The sequence below is a fragment of the Ovis canadensis genome, chromosome 4, assembly GCF_042477335.2.
Source record: "Ovis canadensis isolate MfBH-ARS-UI-01 breed Bighorn chromosome 4, ARS-UI_OviCan_v2, whole genome shotgun sequence".
Taxonomy (NCBI): domain Eukaryota; kingdom Metazoa; phylum Chordata; class Mammalia; order Artiodactyla; family Bovidae; genus Ovis; species Ovis canadensis.
In genome coordinates, this window is record NC_091248.1 from 80,145,291 (window position 1) to 80,158,670 (window position 13,380).

At 47.9% G+C, this 13,380-nt stretch overlaps 1 protein-coding gene across 5 annotated transcripts in view; it reads right to left on the bottom strand.

Moving 5' to 3' along the window:
• Positions 1–13,380, bottom strand: part of ADCYAP1R1 (ADCYAP receptor type I) — a 61,007-nt gene that overhangs the window by 14,689 nt on the left and 32,938 nt on the right. For all 5 annotated transcript variants that reach the window (XM_069586714.1, XM_069586712.1, XM_069586711.1 and 2 more), the window contains 7 exons: positions 10,832–10,941; positions 10,094–10,191; positions 9,501–9,633; positions 8,483–8,636; positions 7,992–8,052; positions 7,356–7,425; positions 3,020–3,111 (listed from right to left, as the gene is read on the bottom strand). In XM_069586714.1, coding sequence (XP_069442815.1) covers positions 3,020–3,111; positions 7,356–7,425; positions 7,992–8,052; positions 8,483–8,636; positions 9,501–9,633; positions 10,094–10,191; positions 10,832–10,941 — 718 coding nt within the window. The remainder of the gene's footprint in view (positions 1–3,019; positions 3,112–7,355; positions 7,426–7,991; positions 8,053–8,482; positions 8,637–9,500; positions 9,634–10,093; positions 10,192–10,831; positions 10,942–13,380) is intronic.

Sequence of the window (13,380 nt, forward strand, 5' to 3'; positions counted from 1 at the left end):
CTATAAATTCCTTGAGGGGAGGAATGATGGTGCAAGCAAGCTCGGAGTCAAGGGCCTGCCTGCCTGCACTGTAACTACGGCTTCATTCTTTCCCACTGGATTCATCCCACTTCATTGATAACTAGTTCCCTCAGCTGTAAAATGGGGATTATATTTAATCCAGATTTGTTGGCATTAAATGAATGGCAAGTGTTTTTAAATGCTTGGCAGCATGGCTGCTTTGATTACCCCTTACATTCACCAATAGCGTCTCCTTGACCCTGGCAACACTCAAACATGTAGCTGCACTTAAAACTGATCCCCGTTGTCTTGTGTCAGCCCTCCCACCTGGCTTACAAACCACATCCTCCTGAGGTTTAATCTTTGGGGCTTGAGATGAGCTCAAGCTTAGATGTCTCTAAAAAAATTTAAAAGAATTTGCCGAGATTTCAAGGGGATTTTTGACACAATAAGAGCAAACCAACTATAGGCATACCCCTGAGATATTGTGAGTTCAGTTCAGACCACTGCAATGAAGAGAATATTGTAATAAAGTCACATCAATTTTGTGGCTTCCCAGTGCATATAAAGGTTATGTTTACATTATCCTATAGCCTGTTAAGTGTGCAATGGCAAAATGTCTAAGAAAATGTACATTCCTTAATTTAAAAACATCTTATTGCTAAAAAACACTAGTGATCTGAACCTCCCGTGAATCACAGCAGTAACAAAGATCACTGATCACCACAACAAATATAATTTTTAAAAAAAAGCTTGAAATATTGTGAGCATTACCAAAATATAACACAGAGACACCAAGTAAGAAAATGCTATTGGAAAGATGGGGCCGACAGACTTGCTCAACACAGACCCAGGTTGCCAAAGGCCTTTAATCTGTAATAAAGGCAGTATCTGTGAAGCACAGTAAAGTGAGGCACAATAAAACGAGGTATGCTTGCAGCTGGTTCTTTAAGCACTTTTACTTAAATGTATAAACCCTGTGTTAATTATAGACAGTTCTGATCTACGCATTCGGAAGGTCTTATAGGACTCTACAGCTCCTAGTCTACAATACACCTTCAAATCCCTGCCCCCACACTTCCCTCCCTCTGCACTCTGGGTTTCTTGCAGCCTGGGGAAAGATGTCTAAGCTGGTAAAGAATGTTCTGGGGTCAGCAGAGTGTCCTTACTCAGGCTGCGGCTGAGTCCCTGTGTGTCCCTGCACAGACAGAGAGGAGGCCAGGGGGGGTCCCAGGAGGACAAGTCCCAGGGACCTCAGAAGAAGAAATAGATCCTACTAGGAATCAAAGTGGCAGGGAGGCGGGGGGGGGGGTGGGGGGGGTGGGGAGGGGAGCCAAGGTTGCTTAGAGCTCAAAGGAGAGAAGACGCTGACTTAGTTAGCTACCTGCCAGCTTCAGAGGACATTTGAGATAACTAACTGCTAATGCAGGAGGAAAACCACCCTCAAGTGGGAGAAACAAGCCAGATACAAGGATGTGGTCTCTGACGCTGGACAAGAAGGTAGGGGGAGCAGCAGGGCCCTGTTTTGTGGCTCCAGGAGACAAAGGCAGGAATGATCTTTCCAGGTCAGTTATCTGCAGAGAGCTGGCCCCTGCAGTCCCTCAGTGCAGGGGACTTTATATGGATGAACAATTTTATGTGCTATGTAACACGCACATATAAGCAAAGGCTGGTAAATGTTCACAAAAACATGAAAAAATAAAAGACAGTAAATGGATAGCCAGAAAAAGGAGAGGAGCAGTGGTCAGTGTAATCATCCTAAATGCAGGGAAAACAAGCGCCTGACCAAGCCAGGCCCTGCACTGATCCCCACTCCCAGGGAAGGGCTGCCACGGAAGAGGTGCCAGACTGACTGCGGGGACCAAGGACAAGCTCCACCGACCCAGGGAAGTCTCAAGGAGGCTGAGAGAAGGATCCGGGGCTGGTTCCCAAGCATTCCTGCCTCTCCTTCTCTCCAGGAGAATGGCTGGGTGGGGGGACCATCTGTTGGAGTCTCTCTGCTGTCCCACTTGTCCTCTGGGCAGCTATCAAGGTTCTGAACCCCAGGCTGGGGTCTCTGACAAAGTTCTTTCTAACCTGTTCTCTTCTCAAACTGAGGAAGCAACACAGAGGCTTCCACCTCACAGGTTGTTCTCAGTTTGTCCCTCTCTGGCCCCTCCAGCCAACCACAGGGGACCAAACTGCCTCCCCAGCATCAGAAGTGCCCCCACAGCCCATACACCAAGCTGGTCATGATTACAAGGCAAGAAGGGTGAGATGGAAGGTGCTTGGTCTGATTCAGCATAGGTGGAGGGCTAGGACAGGGGTGGGACAGAGCTAGCAGGGATAAGCTATTAGGGACCTGGCTGCACACTGGGAAGAAACAAACCCAATGGCTGTGGAAGTGGAGAAACCCGACACTCAGTGGTAAGAGGTTGCCCCCGAACACCATTAACCCCAAACATGTTAGATGTCCCTCTGCCCAGGGAGGAGGGAGTTTCAGGAAGATGACCAGACCTAGAAGTAGAGTTGCCCCAAGAGAAGGTGCAAAGAGAATTTCTCTTCCAGTACTCAGACCAGGGAGACTGTCTCCCCAACTCACTCACTAGTGGGGACTGAGCAACTTGTACCCACTGGCCTGGGAATGGGGACTTCAGGCAACACTGTATCCAGCAGCAGTCATGAGCTCCCCTGAGAACCAAGATCCCCAAAAGAACTACAATTTCAATCCACCAAGACCCACCCTAACTACCTTAAGGAATCTGCCTTTTCCATCTTGATTTTCCTAGCAAGACACAGATCTGTCCATCTTTTTCTCTCTCGTTTCCATGTTGTCACTATGTGGATTAGGTGCTCCTGGGTTGGCTGAAGGATAGATGGGCAACTATATTTTCAAGTCACTTTAATCCAAAAGAAGTCCTGCCAATGCCCATGTAGGGTACCCAATTAGTGATGCCCAGGCCTTCTCCTCCTGTGTCCTGAGTGCAGGCCCCACCGAGCTGTTGGAATTTAACCATGGCATTCACCCAGTGGTACTTACAAGTAGATGCTGGACTCGTTGCCTCCCATGTCTGGAGACTGAAGTTTCTGCACAAGGATGACAATGATGCCAATGAACAGCACAAAGTTAACCTGAGGAGCAAAGAAACAGCAGTGAAAACGGTTCTGAGCAAAGACTTTCCACACCCCTGCCACTACGCTGGCTGTTACTCCCTCAACAAGGCCCTCTTCCCGTCAGTCAAGATCCCATCCAGACTTAAATGGCAGCATTGTAAGCACACGTAAGATGGCAGCACGGGAACACTCATTCCCTCCCCAGCCGCCCTCCATGTCGCTGAAGCCACAGGAGAGAGGGATAAAAAGAATCCCAGGAGAGTACTGAGAAATAGCAAGAGCTGTCATGCGTGAGCCGGAAAAGCGAGCAATTTCTGGAAAAGACGGAACAAACAGCGTCAGGGTGATGGAAAAACAGCCATGCAAAACAGAGAAGAGGCTATTGCAGAGGTGAGAGCTGTCCTCTGGAGAAACTCCAAGTTCAGAGTCACTGAATACGGAGAACCAGAATGGAGAGCAATAAGGATTATTAATTAAAGGACTGCCTTTGAATGGCAATAGCATTTACCTTCAGAGGTCAGGGACAAAAGCTCTCTAAACAAAGTAGGAAGCTGTGTGGATGGTGAGAAAGCAGGAGGGAGGGGAGTAAGTAAATAAAGACAAGGCAGGAGGGGAGTAAATAAATAGAGACAATGGGCTTCCCTGGTGGCTCAGATGGTAAGGAATGTGGGAGACCTGGGTTCCATCTCTGGGGTGGGAAGATCCCCTGGAGAAAGCAATGGCAACCCGCTCCAGTATTCTTGCCTGGAAAATCCCCATGGACAGAAGAGGCTGGCCGGCTATAGTTCAAGGGATTGCGGAGAGTCGGACATGATTGAGAGACTAACACACACTTAACAATGGGGACCACACAGCAACGCCTGGCTGAAGTGAAGCCGGGCTCAAGGAAACACTAACTTATTAAAAGATAAGTGAAAATAAAATAACATAAATAATATAATATAAATAATAATAATAAATAATATAAATAATAATATAAAATAAAATAATTAAGCATTTAAATCAAAAGTTAGGGAAAGAGTACCATAAATTAAATTTCTACTTCCTTTAAAGAAGGAAGTTAAAGATAAAAATTCATTAAAGAAATATGAAAAAAGTAGATAATCAATGAATGTAAATTTTTTTGGTTTTGTTTTGCTTTCACAGATCAAGCAGAACGATAAAGGGCCTTCCTGGAGGGCAGTTTTTGTCAGTTTTGCCTTCTACTACATGCCCAGTGTCTAATCAGCACTTGGAATTTAGCACAGTTAATACTGTTAACTGCATACGTTAGTCCCTCCAAAAAGAGAAAATGCAATTAAACAAATTAAAGGATGAGAAAGAGGACAAGACAACAGATGTGTAGAGTATTTTGAATCATCACAAGGAAAAAGATCAGACATGGTAAAATATAAATTAATCAAGTCAAATCAAGATGTAGAAATCAGAACAGCACAATGACCTCAGGAAAAATTTAAAAATAATCAAAGATGTGTGTATTAAAAGGCACCAGCCCAGATCATTTGACCAGCCAGTTTCATAAGACCTTTAGGAAAGATGGAATTTATATGCTATATCATTATTTAAAAGCAAATAAAAAGAAAACCTCCCAAATTACCTATGAGGTGAACAAAACCCTGCTATACCCAGACAAGGGCAGAAACCATGCTCACACACATGATCAGGCACATGTCTAAAACCAGAGAACATACAAAGAACAATGCAAAAGCTATAAACTGAATATTAACACACGAAAAATTTAGCAGTGCATTAAAAGGACAAACAGATCAGGGCAATAAAGGTTTTATGCCAAGAGGGAAAAAAAAAATCCAGTAACATTTGTTGTTGCTGTTTAGTCACTAAGTCAAGTCTGACTCTTTGCCATCCAACGGAGCCTGCCAGGCTCCTCTGTCCACGGAGTTTCCCAGACAAGAATACTGGAGTGGGTTGCCATTTCCTTCTCCAGGGGATCTTCCCAACCCAGGGACTGAACCCACATCTCCTGCACTGGCAGGCAGATTCTTTACCACTTAGCCATCAGGGAAGCCCAATATTTGTTACATTAACAGATTAAAACAATGAGCTATCTTTATCCCCATAAGATTGGTGAATAGTTGAGTAATCAAAACACCAATGAAAACATGAGAAATGAGCACTTTAATAGTCCACATGTGGAGGGCAATTTGATGTCCAAGAAAATATTAAATGTATATATCCTTTGTCCCAGAAATTCTACTCCTGGAGATATATTCTAAAGACACGTTCATACATACTCAAGGGTATGCACAAATATATCCACAGCAGCATTGTTCATCATGAAGGTAAACTGGAATATTATCAATGTTCATCACTAAAGGGATGAGCAATTAATGTCTCCAAAACACAGTTGATAAAAGTTGACATCTATTCCTTATTTTAAAAACTACACAGTGAAACAAGTCAGAAATAGAAACTTTCCTAATTCAGTGAAGGGTAGCTGCCCAAAACTGTAGCAAACATCATCCTCAACAAAACCAAGGAATAAACAGTATACATACTGGAAATGAAGGAGAAAAATATTTTCATTTATAGGTTATATAATTTTCCATGAGAACCAACTGAAAAGGGATAAGAACCAATAAAAGAGCTTCAAAGGTAACCAAGAAAGGAAAAAAGTACACAAAAACTAGTAGGTTTCCTAAACACCAGCACAAATACACCCACTAGAAAATACAACAAAAGAATAATTCCTACATACGAGCCCAACCTGAAAGACACCATAAAGGTAAACTTATCAAGACAACTTAAAAACACTATACAGAATGACTCTGTGAGAAAGACTAAATAAATAGAGAATCATGCCATATTCTTGGAAAGGAAGACTTAGTGTTTTAAGAAAACCACTTCTCCTCCAAATTTGCTCATAAATTCAGTGGCGTTCCTATAAAAAATTTCAACCAGTCTTTTTCCTTCAACTTAACACATGTGCAAGTCCATGTGAAAAAGTAAATGTGCAAGAAAATTCTGAAGGGAAAAAATAATGAAAGAATATTAGCCACAGCAGATATCAAAGCATGCGGCCAGATTATGGTAACCAGCACTACGGGGTACTCGCCACAAGAATAGCTGAATAGATTAGTAACATGGAGCAGGAAGTCCGCAGCTAAACACAAGTAGACTTCATTGAGTGTTTATAATAAATTTCCATTTCTACATAATGGAGAAAGGATGACCTATTCAATAAAAATATTTAGAGGGTGGGATGTCTATCCATTGGGGGGAAAAAAAAACAACTTGATAAGATTAGATATCATTTCAGATCAGAGAAATAAAATTTCAGATGGATTAAAGACATACATGGAATGAAAGTGGAAGTGTTAGTGACTCAGTTGTGTCCGACTCTTTGTGATCTCATGGACTGTAGTCCGCCAGGCTCCTCTGTCTATGGAATTCTCCAGGCAAGAATACTGGAGTGGGTTGCTGTGCCCTCCTCCAGGGGATCTTCCCAAGCTAGGAATCGAACCCAGGTCTCCAGCATAGGCAGGCAGATTCTTTACCATCTGAGCCACCAGGGAAGCCCATCATACATGTAATAATCCAATTTATAAAATCGTTATAAACCAATTAAGATTACTTTTATATTCTCCGGTTGGGAAAGACTTCCAGAAACAAGAAATAAGCCTCAGAATTCATGATGAAAAGGCCTGGTGGTCTGACTGTATAAAACCATGCAATGTTGGCATTATATTTACAATATGCGTAACAAACGAAGCATTACTATCTATCAAACAGTAAGAAAGATAACAACTGGGCTAGAAAAAATGAGCAAAGAAATAAACAGACAGTAACCAGAAAAAAGGCAAATTGTCAATAAATGTGTCAAAAAAATTGCTTTGCTGCACAAGCAATGTGGAAAAATTAAAACAATGAGCTACATTATCTCCCACAAAGCTGTGCAAAAATTTAAATGATTGAAATTACAAGTGCAGACAATGATATGGGATACCCTTTTTGACCTGGCAATTCTACTTCTAGGGATTAATTCTAAAGAAATATTCACACATTCTCAAAACTATGCAGAGAACTCTTCATAATAGCATCTTCCATAATGAGGTAAAATGGAATATAGACAAATGCCCAACACTAGTGAAATAGCTAAATAACTTGCACATCCATGTGGCAGAACATAACACAGCCGTGAAAAAGGAGGTTGGTTTGTGTGGTGACCACTTTATTTCTCCTCTCCCAGACCTTTCAGCCCAGACCGCTCTCTCTCTCCTGCTTCTTGTCCCAAGCACACTCACCATTATGGAGCCAACTACAGGACCTTTGATCACCCACCACAGAGCCGTGTTGTCATTCATATCCCAGCAGCTGTAAGACAGACAGAAAAAAGAGAGATGATGCTTGGGAGCCAGGAGCCCTGCAAGAAAATGGGGTGGCACTTCTTCCCCTGTGGCTCTGGAGCGGGGCTGGCTGGAAGGAGAGCTGATGGACTGTACCCCCAAGCCCAGTCCTGGTCCCAGCGCTTTGGCGCTCTCTTCTGCTCCACTGTCAAGGCAGCAACTGGAGCCAGGAGTCAGGGCACTGCTGGGCTCCTGGGCAAGGGCCACGTTCCCCCTTGAGACCTCAGGTTCTTGGGGATGCTGTCTCAGCCTCGACGTTCCCCCCTCCTCCCTGAAAGGAGAGCAGTCACTCAGAGCTGAGCCCAGAGGCAGAGTAGGGCTCTGAAACCTTGTGCACTCCCTCACTGGGTCCCAGTTGAGATGTGGCAGGGTGCGTCCAGCCACAGCGGGTTCACGGCATAGTCAGTGCTCAGGGCTGGTGGTGTAGCCAGGCCCGGCGTCAGACAGTTTGTCTGAGACAGTCAACATGAAGTTCAGGGCGTTAACTGACAGCCTACCTGGGGCTCCGGCCCTGGCTCTCGAGCATGTACTCACCCTGTGTCATCGAAGTAGAGCCTCAGCATAGCCCACACAGACACACACACAGTCGGTGTCCCTGGATACAAAGAAAAGGAGCCCCATGATAATAGGAAAACTAATAGTCCCAGTATCCCCCTCAGACCTGGGGCTTCTAGGGGCCAATGGACCCCTCAGACATGGGGTTCTGGTCCATGGGGCATATCTCCTTCTCAGACCTGGTGTCCTGGGGACCCTAACTGTCCCTCATACCCAGGCCTTCTGGGGGTCCATGTCTCCCTCAGACCCTGGGCTATCTTGCCTCGCTGAGCATATCCCCTCCCTCAGCCGGCAGGCTTTCTACAAGGAGAAGAGCAAGAAAGTATCCAAGATCCAGCAGTATGCCATAGCTGTGAGGCAGGGCAGCACCTCCCTAGCCTCCCTCCTCTGACTAATACTCCCGGATGGCGGGACGAATGACATCCTGCTCGTGGGGCCTGAACCTGTCCAGGCCACAGTCAGAGACCTACCCCAGCCAATGATGATGTACCAGTAGAAATATCTCCTCTCGGGGAAGAAGGTCTCCACCAGCAGGGTGAAGAGATACAGGCCCTCGATGAACAGCCAGAAGTAGTTGGATACGACGCAGTAGTGGAAGAAAACCATCACAGCCTTGCATTCCACCTACAGGGTGAGTGGGGAAGAGGAGGGAGGTGCAAGCCCCCAACAAACCTTGAAAATCCAGCCCAACAGGACCATGGGGAATCCTGAGGGCTCTTAGCTTAGGCATCTCCAGCTTAAACACCCCTTGGGTCTGAAAGACTCAACATTCCTGGATTCAGAGTCTAAAATTGCAGCATCCTATGAGTCTGAATCAAAGTTGCCCATGGAGGCAGCTCTGCATATGTAAGAAAAGGATGGGGTTGGGGTGGGGTCAGGGGGTGCACACAGAACCCTCTCTTCTCCCCAGGCTCACTCTCCCCCACTTTCTGCCCCTTCCCCAGCCCCCCACAGAAGAGGAGAATAAAGAGAATAAAGAGGAAGGAGCCTCCTTGGTACAATAAAGGGTTCAGATACCACATGGGTAAATGGGATACCCTTGCCCCATTGTCTCATAGACACCCGCCTCCAAGTGTGCCCTCTCAGGTCAAGGCGTTGTGCTCTGAGCTGTTCTCTTTTCTGCTTACTTCCAAAGCTATCAGAACTGGGTAGGTGGTATGGAGGGAACCCCAGTCAATCAGCCCCTTGGCTCCATCTTGGGCTAAAGCACCAGTGACCAGGCCAGTCCTCTCTCTGAGCCAAGTTCCCTCCTTAGTCAAGTGGGACTTGACATCTCCACCTGACCCGCCTTAACTGCTCTGCCAAGTATACCCACAGGCCAAGGAACAGGAAGTGATGTCAAGCCGGGGTCTCACCGGCTGCTAGTAACCTCATGGTCATTCCTGGGTTTCTGTGGTCACTGGGGCCAACATCTCAACCTGCAGGAAAACACCTGGACAGGGGAGTGTTGCAAGGAGGACCAATCGTGGCGGGGCTCAGCGCACTCACAGTGGAGACAAAGCAGTGATTGCTGTCCTGCTCAGCATAGAGGATCCAGTCTTTGATGAAGACGGAGATGGCCCTCAGCATAAACGACACGAACAGGTTCATGTGGATGAAGTTGCGGGTGCAGTGCAGCTTCCTACGCCCACAGGCGGGGAAGACAGATGCCTTGAAGTAAGGAGCCCCACAGCCTTCCACCCTCCACCCTGGGGTCTGCTTTGGGCTGACTCCACAGCTTTGTCTCAAGGGGGTCATCCACCTAGACCACGCCTTCTTCCCAGCTCTCTAAACCCGCACTCACTCCCAGGCTCCCACCTCCTGCCCCACTACTGGGGCCATACTGCTCCCTCCTGTGACTCTCTCCAGCCAGACCAGGACGATAATGCGAGGGGCATAGGTCTACTGCCCCTGGTCTGCCTTGCTGTGTGTGGCCCTGGACAAGTCAGCTGTCCTCTCCGGGGTCCTATCTCTTATTGTAGGTCTCTTTCAAGAGACGTCCAGGGCTGACATCCGGGGCAGGAGGCGGGGGTGGGAGGCACAGAGCCAGGGCTCTGTACTGGGGTGGGCTGCAATCACTCGACGGCTGTCGGGAACCTCACCGGAAACGACACAGGATGACCATGGCGGTGGTGAGGGTGACGAGGGACGTGCTATAGCCGACTGTGTACAGGGCCTTCACCGACAGGTAGTAGTAATCCTGGAGCGGAGCACAAGGCACAGGGCTCCATGTGGGGCCTGCCCCCGGCCCCCTTGGGAGGGCACCAAGCCTCCCAGGCCAGGCCTGCCCACCTCTGGGCATGCTACCCAGCTCCTCCTTCCCCTCTTCTCTAGTTGACCACATCTCCTCCCCCCCGCCATCAGTTCCTCCACCACCCCAAGCTCCCCAAGCCCATCACCCCTGAGCCACCTCCTCCTCCTGTCCATCTGCACTGCGCAGAAGCTAAATGCTGGTAGAGTGCAGGAGCACTGACCAGCCAGAACAGAGCCAGCCTTTAGCCTGGAGGAGGATCCAGGGGGGCCCCTGCTGGGCCCTGCATTAACCCTACAATGGCTGGACCACAGAAAGGCAGGAATCTGGAAAAGCCACCCGGGAGGTGGTGGACACGTGGTGGGGGCCGGAAGAACTCAGGCAGCAAGACAGTTGTTTCTCGGACTAGAATGAGTGAGTCAAAGTCCTGCCCTGTGTGCATCTGGCCCCACGGCAGGCACCCGTGGATGCTGCCTGGGGACTCAAGTTTCTGCAGTTCCATCAGGAGTCGGGGCCCCTGGGGGACACAGGCTTCCACCTGCCTCCTTGGCCCCATCCCTCCACCTTCAGGAGGGCAGCAGATACTCACCTGGTCCCCAGTCTCATATTCATACTCCTCAAACCCACAGGCATCGAAATAATGCGGGAATGGCTCCGACCACCCATCCTCCGTGCAATTCCGGCTCACCACCCTCATGTCTGCAGCAAAACAAAAATGCGGTGAGGCACAGAAGTGATGGAAGAGGGGGTCTAAAATTCTTAATGGCCCATTACTCCTTAAGTAGCAATTCCTGGAAATCCACATGTCCATCTGAGAAGCATGGCAGCCGCAGGTTCATGAGATCTTCCAGTGTCCGAGTGAAAATAGTAATTGCTTAGCCCTTATACTAAGAACATGGGGTACAGGGGGGCCCAGGGAAAGCTGACCTCTAAACAAGGAGTGAGAGGATTGAGCCAGGATGAATCTAGCCTCTTTCCCTCTAGGAAAAGGCCTGAGCCCCTCCTGAAGGCCCTGGAAGAGCACAAGAATAACCTGGGATCACAAATGCAGATTCCTGGCCCAGGAATCACCTTGGGGGTGGTGTGGCAGGAGCTCTCGTCATATCTGGAGAAGCTCCAGGTGAGGCTTTCACCAGGAGTTCTGGGCCTTCCAGGAGCTTCCGTGGTGTCCAGGGGGTATGAGGCTTGCTTAATTAACAAGGACCAGACCTCCATTAACCTAGCATCAGATCTTATTAAGATACATATTCACATTTAAAAAAAAAAAAGAAGACTTCTGCCTTTTCAAGTTTAGAAGTCTGTTTCCTATCACTAATGTACTTTAATTTTCTTCAGCTTGACTTTAAAGGCCATTTTGTAGACACCAGAGGAGGCAGGAGTCATTTGCTGTCTGCAGAGTGGAGTCCAGTCTGGTTTTCACCCTGCCTGGGGCCTTTTAGCCTTTAATGATTGCTCATTTTATCCTCTCTGCTTCTGACTGTCTAAGGGTGAACCATGATGTCTAGGGGAAGGGAAAAGGCAACAGCCCCCTTTGCCTCCAGCCCAGGCCCTGAGTGTGGCCCCAGACTGACCCCTGTTCCCCGACTGGCTTCCTGGGAGTTTACCTGGTGTGTTAGGACACCTGGGGGTGGCTCTTCCTTTCACAGGACTCAGGGGCCAGGAAATCATAAACAAAAGACATCTGCATAAAAGGGGCTCCAGCATCTATGCTGCTGGAAGAACCCCTGCTCAGAGGCCAAGGCCATCTCTGGGGAGCTCGGACAGGGACAAAGGCAGCAGCCAACACAGGAGACGCCAACACTTTTCCAACCTCGTGTCCTGCTGATTGAGTTGGAAGATCCAAGGCCAGTTATTTTCAACCAAGAGTCAGAAATGCACTTCCTGGGGCTTTGGGAAGCACCAGAGGGTGGGGGATCCTGCCATAAAGAGAGCTCTGCCCAGAGCAGGGAGACTGGTCTCTTACTGCAGCTCAGATCCTGAGTCGTATGTGACCCAGGACAAGGAGGACGTCTGGCAGGCCCAGGAGAGACGAGGTCACTTCTGTCCCACAGTTTGATGCCAAATGGTTTTTCCTTCCAGCAAATCTGTTTCAGGCTGCTATTGGCACCCTCCTTCCAAGTCCCTCTGAACGCTTCTTTCAGAAAGGCTGCACGTCCTAGGGGATCATGGCAGTGGCCAAGCCCTTGCCTTCCCTGGGCCTCCTCTCTGCTCTGCCCACATCAGGGTGTTGGGAAGAGGAAAGGGAAGCTGCACTGAAAAACATTTTTTTAAAAAAAGTATCCTGGAGATACAAGCCATTTCCTTTCTTTTATTTTCCTTCTTACCCTTTTCAAAATATAGTGTGGGCTCAGAAAAGTATAAACCTTTTTGTTTAGAACTATTCCATGAATCTGCTGGTCTATTGTTCTGATAGAAATCTCCGGAAGATGGAGTACTCTCCAGAATGCCAACACCCTGCAGTGGCTGCGCCTACTTCACTAGGCTGTTTTCCTCCAACAACTTCATAGAAGCACAGAATCTTAGGGCAGAGGTTCTCAAAGTGGGTGCCCTCCCTAGACGGGCCCATTAGCATCACCAGGGAGACTGGCCAAAATGCACATTCTCAGGCCCCACCCAGACTGCTCTATCAGAGACTCTTGGGGTGAGGTTCAGGAATCTGTTTTAACAAGCCCACTAGGTGACTGTTCTGGAGAAGGGAATGGCAACCCACTCTAATATTTCTGCCTGGAGAATCCCATGGACAGAAGAGCCTGGTGGGCTACAGTCCACGGGGTCACAAAGAGTCAGACAGGACTGAAGTGACTTAGCATGCAGGTGACCGTGATCACAAAGTATGAGAACCACTGGGCTACTTGTGGGAGCTCCAAGCTATCACAGGCCATTTAATCCAGGAGTTCGTTTACTGAGATCTGTCCTTCCCTGAAATTATATGCACGGTGTTCTGTCTGAGCACTTGCATGCAAATTTCCATGGAGAAAACCCACAACTTCATCAGAGAAGGAAAGTGAGCTACCAAAGATCACAGAGCCACAGAGGGCATAGCCCCGCCTGGAAGGGGGTCCCCAAGCTCACAGGTTAGCTCCCTGTGACCTCACATGTGAGACGTCCTCCCTCTAGCCAGCTCATGGTCAATTTTAG